Below are 12581 nucleotides of genomic sequence, written 5' to 3'. Positions count from 1 at the left end.
TGTTTTTTGCAGCATCAAAGTCACCAATTTTATATATATATATATATATATATATACACACACACACATACACACACACAGACATCAAGTATAATAATGTGTGTTAATCAGGTATTGAAGAACAGATTCTCACTCTCAACCAATTTCAATCTGATACAGAATGCAGCTGAAGAAAGCCTGCAGGTACTGGGAAAGTTAAACCAAGATCATACTGTGTTGTTTAATACACAGTACTGCTTTTGAAATAGAAATGCTGGAGCATGTACAAATAAATACACCCAAGTTTATGTTCTCAGGTAAGAAGTTCAGTTTAATTATAGTTTCTTTTTTTACAACACTTCTAGTCCAGCCTCCCTCCTTGATCAAGGCCTCCAAAGAAAAGACAGACTGTAACTTGTGATGACACTGAGGAGAAACAACCGCAAAATTATTTGTTCCCAAGCTCAGATTTACACCAATACTATCAGGAAAAAACATACACTTATAAACCACCATTACAAAAAAGCAACATGAAAACATGCTTCAGAACATGAACATGCTTCAGAAAAGCAACATGGCACGTTCCCCTTGGGATTTCACATGCAGCTGGGGGGCAGGAGGGGCGGTTGTTGCTTGAACTTGTCCGGCAATGTACATGCGCGTGCTTTCTCAAAGCAGTGAAAAGCCTTTTTTGCTGATGGTCGAGACTGGCATAGCCGCTATAACCTTTTTTTTTCCCGTGCTGCGCGGCTTGCGGAGCGGCCTAGACCCCCCCTCCTCCCCCGACCCCGCCGCGGTGTCCGCACAACCCTCGGGTGAAGCCGGACGAGCAGCGGGGCCGCCGAGCAACCCCTCACGGCGCAGCCCGCGCCGCCCCCCACCCGGGCATTTCGCGCCCTTCCTAACGGCTCTGCGCGGGAGGCAACCCCGCCCTCGGCCGCTGGGGGTCCCGCAGGCCCGCCGAGCACGGACACCAGCGCACCCCTCACGGGCAGGCGGGGGGGTGCCCAGGGCATGACCCGCCCGCCTCAGCCCGCGAGGGCGGCCGCACCGTTAACGGACGGCCGTGGCTCGCGCCTAGCCCGCCTGGGCTGCCGCCCCCCCCCGGTGGACAGCCGCCTTCCCCACCGCCCACCCGCGGTCGTGGCGCCGGCAGAGCCGCGCTCGACCCTGCCTCCTTCGCGCCTCCCAGGTGGCGGCACGCTCCGGCCGGGCGGGAGGGGGCGCTCGGCCCTGGCCCGGCGCCCGCGTCCCCGCCCCTCACGCCGGCGTACGGCGGCGACGCTCAGGCGCGCCGCAGACGCGGAAGCGGGCGAGCGCGGCCATGGCGGCGGCGGGCATGGGGCAGCAGTGGGTGCTGGTGGAGATGGTGCAGGCCTTCTACGAGGTGCGGCCCGGCGGGGTGCGGGTCCGGTCCCGTATCGGCCCCGTGGAGCGGGGGGGAGGGCTGTCCGGTTACCGGCGCGGGGTGGGGGACGCGGAGCCGAGCCGAGCCGAGCCGGCCGCGGACGGGTTCACGCGTGCCCCGCGGTTGCCGGAGCTTGGGTGAGGCGTGTGAAGGCGCCTTGCTGCGGGGATGTCTCGTTTGGTAGTCGGTGGGACTGCTTGTTCCTCGAGTAGAGGATAAGAAGGTAGAAAGCAGAGCCCGTGCTTGGGCTGGTGACCGGCGAGCTTTGCTTGGTCACGGGGAGAGGGGTGACTCGGAAGGGCGACGCACCCTGAAACGCAGAGCGTGTCTGTCTTCAGTCCATGTCTTACCTTCGTTGAAATCAGCAGCCTTCTTTGAATGAGAGCCCTTTTCCTTGTTATGTAAAACTGCTGCTGTAGAAGCGTGTGTGTGTATACACACACACTAATACACGTGTTTTCCTATATTTCAGTTTATAAAGTTATACGTGAGGTTTGTACTTGGCATTAAAGCTTGATAAGATGATCTTAACGTACTGCATTCTTTGAGTACAAGGTCTGGGTTGGTAGTTTATAAGTTTTGTTTGCAAAAGAAGAAGAACCTTTAAGTGTTTGTGCTTGAGTCCTCTTGGAGGAGATCGGCGTGACACATTTGTATCTAGACTTTGTTTCAGAATATAAAAAGCATGTCCTAATGATGGGCAGTATATTGTGTCAACAATCCACTGCCTTTCCTTTTTTTCCTCTTAAGTAAATTGACTGCCAGGAAACAGTATCGGCTTTTGAAAGCAGCAGAGATTGAATAAGCCATGTATTTTACTATGACAGACCCTTGGAAAGATTGCAGTCTGTGGTATTGGTGTAGTTTGTGGACTAAAGGAGAGCAGCGTAACTAGTGCTTGACTAGCTTCTAGTTAGAAGCTGTCCTTTCTGAGTCTTTGCTAGGTGGTGCTTTAGATTGCTGTGGGATAACATGTTCTTCTCCTTTTGTTGTCTGTGGTTTTCCCAATCTATAGTTAAGGAGCTCAGCAGGGGTGATTCTAATGAGAGAGTCCTCTATCTAATTTCTCTTTCATCTGCAAAACTAGGCAGGTGGAAAAGAAACAGCAGAGCCCTGAAATACAGTTGGGGGGTTCATGGAAAAGTTTATTCACAGAAAGTTTGATGCTTAATTTTACTCTGTATTAAACGTGATCAGGTAATGTGACTCCTCAGAATTAAAGCTCTGGCTAGTTTTGACGTTGTTTGTAATACTAGGACTAAATGTTGAGTGCTGGCCTAATAGTTCCCAAAAGATGACCTCAGGATCTGGCACTTAACGAAACAGTGTCATTCAAGAACATGGTGCTGACAACATCTGTTCCTCCCACTGAGGTTGCCTTCTCAGTATTGTATTGACCCTTTTGTTTTGTAAAACAGGGTACATTTTTAGCCTGGTGCTCCAAAGGCAATGACTGATAACTTTTAAAGATATTTATACTAGGGTTTGCAATATAAGCACAGAAGTGCTTCGCTACCAAAGCTAGTAGTACAGCCTACTGCACTGAATTCAGGATAACTGTAGGTATTGAGAAGCGTGGGAAGGTAGTTTGCATGGACCTCAGTTGCTTCTCTATTAGATCTGCTTGTGTTATCCTGGAGCCTGTACCACAGATGTATTCCTGATTTCTTTGCTAAACTGAAAAGTGCTCTACAAATGATAATTTTATTGTTTGTAGTCTAACATACTGTAGAACTCTTTACTAGTTTTAAAACTTGATGTTCAATTTCCTTTTTCTTTTCCTGGGTGTGTGATGCATTCCACTTCCTTTCTTTGCATGTCAAATCCTACTAGAAGCTGTTGATACTTGGGAACCTTTCCACTGAGTTTAAGATGGAGTATGCTAATGTATATGCCCTTTGAGTCCTTTAACAACAACTGACTTCCACAGTGTAGACTGGAACCTTGCAGAAATGGAATAACTAAACCAGTCATTTAAACTAGATGTCAAGTACTGATGCCATAGTTCCGCGTACGCTTTAAACTGGCTTGGCTGCCAGAAGAAACCGGCCTTCCTCGCTCCAGCCATTCATAAATGTTGTGTCCACACAAGAGAGCAAGTGGCATGGGGGCAAAACTACTTTCGGCGACCATGCTGGATTAAACCAGCTCAAAGTGGCTATCAGACTAAGTGTTAGAGTGCAAAAATTGGCTCTGTGGGCAGGATGAGGTCTCTTTGTAAATAACAGTAGCTTTTGCTGTCTGTGATCTGCTAGTGGACTATATAGTTGCGAGAATCTGTGCTTGAAGGTGGTGGTGGTGAGACAGACCTTCAAGCTCTCAAAAAACTTTAGTTTGCTATTGTGAAAGTTTTCTGCTTTCACAGTTACTGTTGCAATTTTTAGGGCTTATCTGCAGTACCTCTACTCTCTGTACTCAATTTATTGCTTTAGTGGAGTTGAAACTACTTGTATCATTTTAGAGTAGTTTATTGACAAATAGAATAAATCCATTCAAACTCAAGTTAATAGCTACAGGGAGCAGCTGCAAAGCAGTTCGCTTTTAGTGATTCAGCAATATGTATCAACAGGTGCAATGCAACCTTGTTTGTTTTAGAAGTATAATCGGTGAGAAAACTGTTGCAAAATATCAGACCTATTCAGAAGGAATAGTTTTATTTTTATGCTTTATTTCCAGGCCCCAGCTTACCATCTCATTTTGGAAGGAATTCTAATACTGTGGATAATCAGACTCCTTTTCTCCAAGACCTATAAGCTTCAAGAACGATCTGATCTGACACCTAAGGTATGTTGGAAAAATATTCTTCTTTAGAGTATCAGTTTATAGCTGTTCGTGTGTTTGGACGTCAGTGAGTTGAGCCACTGTTGCATCACAAATTGGCCTAGAGTTTTTTTGTTGTTGTTGTTTGTGTGTGGTTTTTTTTTTTAATGAGGCTTTCAAAGAGTTTCTTACTTTGGAGTAATTAACTGCTTATTACTTAAATACTTGAGATCTTGCTCTTAAAGTAAACGCTGTAGTGGACAACTTAAGTATAAAAGAATGGATATTACCATAGAAGGACTGCTGAGCTATGAAAACAATAACTCTTGGAATTTAAAGTGGTAAGTGAATTCCAGGGATCTTTTGTAGTTTATTAGGGGGAGGGTGGTGGTCCTTTTGTAATGCAGTTGTCTCAAACAAGGCTGTAATAGTGGGTGCAGACTGAAATTTCTCCCTGAGTTCTAGCTGGAGACTATCAGGAATGAATAGAAATTGTTGTCGAGATTTCCCAGGACTAGTTTGTCTGGGGCGTGGTCTGCAATTTGGCTTGCTGCATAATGTCAGAGGATGCAATTGGGCATATTTGAAGGATGATTGGACATATTGTCTTAATGTGAAAATACTGAGATGAGTAAAAAGTCATTAGTTTTCTCAGTGACAGATGTACTATAGGAATGTACTGCAATGTGATAATCAAGCTGTTTCTGTGAGGTATTGCTCCAAAGTCCCAAGTAACTAACAGCTTAATTTACCAGAAATTAAGAGACTGGTATCCTTCATGAATAGCTTAAAAGACTGGAATTTCTTTGTGATGCAGAGGAGGATTTGTGAAACAGATTCATGGAAATTTTACATCAGCACTTTTTATACCTTGTAATCCCTTGTAATATGTATGTAAGCACTTGCATGCTTTGATGTTACTCACACTAAAGATATATGTTAAGCATATGGGCTTTACAGTACAGTGTGTTTCAGGATCATTGAGTAGGATGCAAGGTCTGTAGACATAGGGCTGCAGAGGTGAGCAAATCTGCAGGAAATGTGCCCCTTAGAAAAGGAGTACTTACTAAACAAGCTTAGAGTGTCCTAGCACTGTAATGTGTTTTTATATTAAAAAAAAAAAAAGGTAAGAAATGAAGTGAGTGGGAATTGAGCAAAGGCGATTAAGTTTTGTGCTTGAAGAGGCTTATGAATTGATCATCAGATTCTTGATGTTGCATTGTTTATTAAGAATGCAGAGGAGGAGTGAATGCGAGGAGAACTCCAGCCTAGTGAATCACTGAAAGTTTAGATGATCTAGGAGGACGTACTTCAGCTTTTTAAATAGCCCCTGATTATCTTCAGATCTACTAGGGAGAAGGCCACTCACAAACTAGGCTAGTTCATTAAATAGAATCTTCTTGTCAGATGGTTTTGATATCTAGTATTTTGGAGAATTACTTTTTTCCTCTGAGAGAGTCATCCTCTTTGCTGTAGGTGGTGGAAATAAGCTCTTTGCTACTCTTGCATCCAACTGGATTCAATAATTGGTGACCTGAGCAAAGCTGAAACCTGTCTTTTCCCTGCAGCATTGGGGATTATACGCGAATAGTTCTGTGTGTGTGTTGAATGTTATCATCTGGTTGCAGGTGATTTCTTTCATGCACTGGCAGACCATTTTACTGAAGGTGTTCACAAAAGTGCTCAGACAAATCTGGAACAATGGTGGGGGGGGGGCGGAAATTTTGCTCTGCATCTTTTTAGCTGTGTGCAGTAAGCAATTGGGAGATTGCAAAGGCAGCTTATCTGTTACAGCTGAATGGCAACACGGGCTCAGAAGTGGGGGAAAAAGGAAGGAAACATTTGGAAATGACTTGTACTTAATCCTGTTTCTGCAGGGTGGTGAGAGTGAAGTCCACTGGCAGAACAATGATAGCAGGCTTTCTGAAGAATAGAGGCATGCAGGCATATTATTGCTGTCCTATTCTGATGAGATTTATGTAACCTTTTTTGAGCCCAAGGGGTGGAAAGGAATGTGAATGCTAGCAAGAAACTAAAGTGATCAAGAGTTGGTTGTACAGATACTGGATGTATTAACTCACAGTCGCAAGGCACAGAAGAAAAGAATATGCAGTATGCAAAGAGGTGTATTACAGCAGATGGTTTGACTTAAGATGTTGGAAATGTTACCACCCCTAGCTTCTTGTTTTCTGTATCTTGGTAGTGAAAAGAATATGAGGTGAGCGTTCTTTAGTCTGATGGCATGGTTAAGCTAGCGGACAATCGATGAAGCTAGATTTAAGCTAGTCTAGTTGACTTTGCTTCTGCCTTCAGAGCTGTGAGGTGGTAATTTTTTCGCTAGGAAGAACAGTGTTTGGAAGGAAATGTCTTGTCTACAGCTGTTGTTTATTGAAAATAAGCATAAATACAGCAGTGCAGTGAGTGAGTGTGTGAGCAAGTCTATTGCAATTGGGGAAAGAAATAAGGAGAATAATATATAATACGTTAGAAATGTGGAGTGAGTCAGTCCCTTTCCTTGAATTAAGGTTAGAGCTGTAAAAAGAACTTTTTAATTTTAGCAGTGGAAACCCCTTAATCTTCACTAAAAATCCTCCAATAGGTGACACTGGTCTGTTTTATACAATATGGGATCCCACATAGAGGCTTCTGTGTGCATGTTGAGCTGCGTGTTGTAACATGTCAGCTGCTCAGCAAGGAGAGCCATGTAACTTGTTTTAGTTTGATTAATGCTGTGGTGTCCACTCTCTGCCACACCAGAAAGAATGACTGGGTTGTTTGGGTACAGGCATTAAAGATGGGCCAGATCACACAGCAGAGCTCTGACTACCTTTGTGTCAGCCAGCCGTGTAATAATATTTGGAGTTTTTCTGTGAATTATTGTGGGGGATGCTGCCAGAGCAGAGCTGGATCCACGTAATAAAAATTGCCAAAGAATACCACTGTTGCATAACATGATCTATCAGGACCAGCCTATCCTGGGGAACCAGAAGTAGGTGATATATTGTGCAACCTAGTGAACCAGGAGTCATGCTTCTAAGACAGTGAAGAAAACCACCCTAAAGGTGGGTTCTGAGTTTAGTCAAATGTGTAGCAAGAGTGCTTCCAAACCTGTCATCCTTTAATAGAAACATTTCCTGAATCGTTAGCTAGAAAGGCAGAATGCTTCTCTGTGACTGTCAGTTCTTGATAGCTCAGGATTTCAGGAGGTACAAAGAGACAGACAGGATGCTACTTACTTAGATTCTTATGGACTTCTCATCCAAAATGGAATCTCTAGCAAAGTAGCCAAGTGCCAGTGAGCAGTGGAATGGGTTACAGGAGACAGCTTGTAGCAGAACGGTGCAATGCACGCTCTCCAGCCACCAGGCATTTGTATGAAAGAAGCAGCCTGCCAGACGTGACTTTTACTCTGAAATAAATGATACTGAGCTGCTCTCAAAATCTCTGAAGTCCTAAGAGCAACGTCTTATATTTATGTATGGGAGGAAGAGTTGTTTTCTTTGGTTTCAGAATTTCCATTACAGCAGTAGTATGAGAACAGTTTTATTACACCAATATTAGTCAGGGTATGAGGGAGTTCCTGTCAGAGAAAAATGTTTAATATATAGCCTAGAAATGTTGCAGGCTGTGAGAGCTGTCTCCTGTACACATAGTGTGCAGGCATTGGATGTTCTGCAGAGAAGAACAGAGGTAGTCTGTTCTTGTAAAGGCTTTCATTTGCTTTGAGACAAGGCTCCCTACATAGGTAAAAATCCTTTTAAATATTAGTGCAGCTTGAAAGAGAAATGTCTAACTAGTGTGCTCATTGTTTGTACCAATTTATGACATGCTGGTATATTATACTATGATTCTGTAAATACCAAATTAAAGACCTATCTTTTGAGGAGTGCAATGACTGCAAATAAAAAGAAAATATATGCATATTGACATAGATATGTGTATTACACTGTTTCAGAGTGCTTGTGTTACCTAAGAGCTGTCTTAATGAAGGTAATTATTTCCTTGTTTGAAAACCAGGGTCAGCAAAGCAACTTGTTTAAATAATTTGTCTTGGGTGTGTTTGCACCCAAGTACTTCTCTTACCCTAGGTATCTGATATATGTTGAAAATGTCACAGTTGCAAAGTAAAAATTGATTTCTTTGTCTACTTGAAAATTAACATTCTTATTCTTTATATTGATCTGAAGTTTGGTGCATCTGTGGAAGGTACAAGACAGAAATGCTGTTCTAAATGTGAGGTCATTGGAGTAAAGGCTTTCCAGGACAGTCACACTATGAAAGTCTGTTTTTGCTGTGTCTTAAATCAGTAGTTTTTGGTAAGCGAGAGAGACGCTCATAAGCATTTACTCTGAAAGATCAGCAGAAAATGCCAGCTGACTGGCCCAGCTGTCATTTGGATGGCCTGTTTAGGTTGAGGTTGGCACTGATTTCAATCCTCAATATCCCCAATGCTTCACCATGATAAAGATGTTTTTGTCATAGAACTTTTGGTACCCTACTGCCTGTGCACTACATGCAGAAATACATATGGAAGGAGAAGACATAAGACAAGAAGGTGCAGATGTTTGTCCTTTATGTCCCTGTGTCCCTTTAAAAGCAGTGATGTAGCAGATCAGGGAAGTGAACGTGAGCTAAAACTAGTGAAGCTTTGTTTTTGAGAATGAGGTTTACCCTTCTCCTGTGTATTGTATTTTGTGTTGAGGGGAAAAAAAGAAGTCGAGGTATTGCCACATCTTGCCTGTGATTTGTCACCTATGCTGTGAGTTTCTGTGTGCTCCACGCGTTTCGAAGAATTAATCAAAGCTTCTTACAACTTAGTATGAATAGGAGAGAGAGAAGTACTAATTAGGAATTGCATATTACCTTTATATTCACACATCTCAATTACAATTTTACTCTGCTGATTTATTGTAGTTATAGTGTCTTTCTAGAAATATCATTTTTCTTTCTACTGAACTCCATATTAAAAAGACTTTAATTGAATTTCTGCATTTAAATATTTAAGCTATTCAGTGCTATTTTTATACCTATAGTTCAATACAACTAAGACAAAAAGAAAAAAAGCTAAGTACTTGCTTGCTCTGCTCAGCTTTAATTCTGCCCTCTCAAAAGAAGAGGTACGTTATATTGCCTAGCTCTGCCTTTGAACTACGCTATAGAAAAAAGCGTTTAAAACTTCTTTACTTTCAAGCCTTGAACCACCTCCGTGGAACAAATGCCACACTTCCTAAATCATTCCCCTTTAGGTGTTTGATTTTCTTGTTTATCCTTCTGTAACTGACAGGCTGCACCGTTTCCCACCTGATTTCTGCATTAGGAAATGGCATAAAAACTTTTTTGTGCTCTAAAATGAACACAGAACTGTTGATGGGAGCTACGCAGTACCTCAGGGATTTGAGGCAGTTGAATGCCAACTGTAGGGGAGCAGATTGAAGGCTGTATGAGCATGTATCCTGACATCCTCTTCTGGTTTTTCAGAAGTCTCTTTGGACTCTGTTGCGGACAGGTATAGGATACTACTGGGCAGCTGTACACAAGAATATGTGGGACTTTTGCTGGATTATGTTGAACGAAGTTTGATTGATAATACAATGCAGTAGTGAAGAGTAGTCAATAGTATTCACATACAGCTTTGTTTGTTTGGTCAGTTCTCCGTGCTGTTATTTATTTTGATTGTTTTTAAATGAAGCAGTCAAATCTGCTATTCGACATGCGTATGAGTGGCATTGGTATAGAGCAAATGTGTAACCCCTGCCTTAATGCTTAACTGTTTCCTGAAGAAACGGAGCAGCATTCCAATGCACGTGCTGCAGCTGCATGCTAGGCTCAGTGGTCTGTCTACAGTGGATAAAGGAACTAAACACCTCTTCTAGCATAAGTGTAGCCACTTCAAAATATTGAATATATTTAAATTTAATTCTGTTGCACATATTAATGGCATGTATTTCCTTCCAAATTTATGCCCCTCGAATAAAGTTCTAGTAAAAAATCCAACATAAAAAAGTAAAATAAAAAGGTATTTAAAGGACATCTGCAAAATATTAGAAATATAAGTGACTATGCTCCCATAAAAATTATCTTTCCTGAAATACAGGACTATTGAAATTTCAATTTGCATTTTGAAACAGACCTTTACAGAGCTCTTGAGATATTAATTTATATTGCAGAAATACTTCAAAATGAAGTTATTCATTAGCTTAGTAAAAGGAAAGTGATGAAAATGCAGGAGAGTTCAACATTTATTATTGCCTATAGTTTCCTTTCTCCTTTTGATTTCTAACGCCCCCCCCCCTTTTTTTTTTTTACTTTGAAGACTTTGAAAGACATATTTGAAAAAAATCAAAACGAGAAAAGTTATTGCTGAGAAGTTTTTAACAATCAATGATAGTATTAATATTTAGATATTGAAATAAGCAGCCTTAAAGGTTCTACTGTTTTGAGAAGTAATAGAGAAATGTAACACCATTGTAGTCATAAAATTCAAAGTCAGCATGTTAACAAATATTTTATCAGAGGTGTCTTGTTATACTGGTAAATAATCCTCTGAAAAAGTTCTTTCATGTCATGAAGAAAAATTTGGATGATCTGTCTTAGTAATTGCTGATGTTTTTTGTCTTGTATCTCATTTCTTAAGAAAGTAAGCTTATGTGCAACTAGTCTAATGTGTCTGGGCTGCTGGTCCTCTGCATGTCCTTCAGGAAATTATTGAACTGAGCTTTTCTATATATTTGTAAAGCACTGTGGAAATGAATATGCTTTTGCTCTTCCTCCGTGGTTAGGCAGGGATATGTGGATTAGTAGTAGTGGTGCTCTTTTTGAGCATTTTGCAGTCTATATTCTCCACCACGTCCTGCCCATATATGTGTTACCTGGCTTAGCATTTTAGTACCACAGTTGTTTACTTTTGAACATTTTAGAATATGAAGTGAGGCAATTTGTATTCAGTTATTATTCAGTTTGTATTCAGTTACTTGCATATACTGTAGAGGAGGATTTTCATAGTTAATAGACTGAATGAAATAGTACTGATTAAAATTTGGCAGGGAAATCAAGTTAGTTTCTCTTCTTTTGATTATCATACCATAAGATCTTTAATGCGCAGACTGTTGGGTTGTCTTTCTTTACATCTCATTCCCTTTGAAGAATGCAGAACTGCTCAGTTGAACGTGCTGAGATAATACCAGTCTTAAGCATCTCAGAAACGTGTCATGTACTAGTGTGTTCTCATATATCTATTATCAGCTGTTTATTAGAATATAATACATTTTTCTAATGGAAATCTTTTCTGAGCAATATATTTTTTTCTATTCTGCAGGAAAAAGAAGAATTGATTGAAGAGTGGCAGCCAGAGCCACTTGTTCCTCCTGTATCGAAAGATCACCCAGCTCTCAACTATAACATTGTTTCAGGGTAAATTTAACTGAAGTGAATTATGTTTTTATTTCAGCTCAAACACTTGATAGCCATATTTTTAAATGTGAGATTTCTAAGTAAGGATTTCAATACCCTTAAAAGTTTTCATGAATGAATTGCCTTTATAGATAACAGCACAATGGATTTGCCACTGAAGTTAAGGTCTCCTCTGTGCAACCTTATCAAGGCAAACTTTTTAAGATAATATTTCTTAATTTATATGCTTTAATTCAGCAGTTTTTAAGATATTGGTGTTATCTTTGTGTTTATTTTGGGTCCATATTGTTTGATTTTAATTTGTCTTGTTTTATTTGAATATTAGCGTAGGCTTAGAGGTCCAAAGGTGGTTACCGACTTTTGCAGGGTTGGGATTAAGGGGACCGTATCATCACAAAACATTTCAGAAGAAACTAATTTTGTGGCTAGCCATTTGGTACATCATCATCAGTAGTTCCTTTTAAAGGTGGTAGATTTGGACAATCCAGATGGAGATGCTTGACGGCAAAGTTGTTTTGTAAGGAAGTTACGGGTCACCATTATTTTCTTATGTGTTTTGAGGCTTATAAAAGCATCTATTTTAGCCAAAAGCCATGATTTAGCCACGAGTCACAGAATTTCAGAAATTGCTTTGAAATTTCTTTCCCAAGCTTCAGCTTTGTTTATGTTGGTAACTTAGAAAATGTAAACATTCTTAATATCCTGCCAGTCACACTAATATTTTAAAATAATCTAGTGACAGAGCACAATCATTTGCTCTCACAAGGAGCTCCATTTTGATGGCTCAGCCACCACAGTGAAGAAATGCCTACTGTGAAAAAAGAATGCCTGTTTTAATTGACTTCTGTTATATGAAGAGTGGATTCCCCCCTTCCACCCCCCCCCCCATTATTGTTCAGGATTTTGAAGCAAGCAGTACCTTAGAGTAAAAGGAGGGTTTCGATGTTCTGATCTTTTTATTGAAAAAAACACAAATAAATCTTTTATCAGAAAATGCGTAAATTATTTAGAACCTTCCAGTGCA

The 12581-nt window shown here is 41.0% G+C and overlaps 1 protein-coding gene across 1 annotated transcript in view; it reads left to right on the top strand.

Annotated features, from left to right (window-relative positions):
* The first annotated feature begins 1238 nt into the window (after positions 1 to 1238).
* Positions 1239 to 12581, top strand: part of LOC138064019 (serine palmitoyltransferase 1) — a 38009-nt gene continuing 26666 nt past the window's right edge. Inside the window, exons 1-3 of the mRNA XM_068924490.1 lie at positions 1239 to 1366; positions 4064 to 4171; positions 11463 to 11557. Of these exons, the coding sequence (XP_068780591.1) occupies positions 1304 to 1366; positions 4064 to 4171; positions 11463 to 11557 (266 nt within the window). The 5' untranslated portion in view covers positions 1239 to 1303. The remainder of the gene's footprint in view (positions 1367 to 4063; positions 4172 to 11462; positions 11558 to 12581) is intronic.

Source organism: Struthio camelus, chromosome W (genome assembly GCF_040807025.1).
Source record: "Struthio camelus isolate bStrCam1 chromosome W, bStrCam1.hap1, whole genome shotgun sequence".
Classification (NCBI taxonomy): domain Eukaryota; kingdom Metazoa; phylum Chordata; class Aves; order Struthioniformes; family Struthionidae; genus Struthio; species Struthio camelus.
This window is presented reverse-complemented; position numbering and strand designations above follow the sequence as displayed.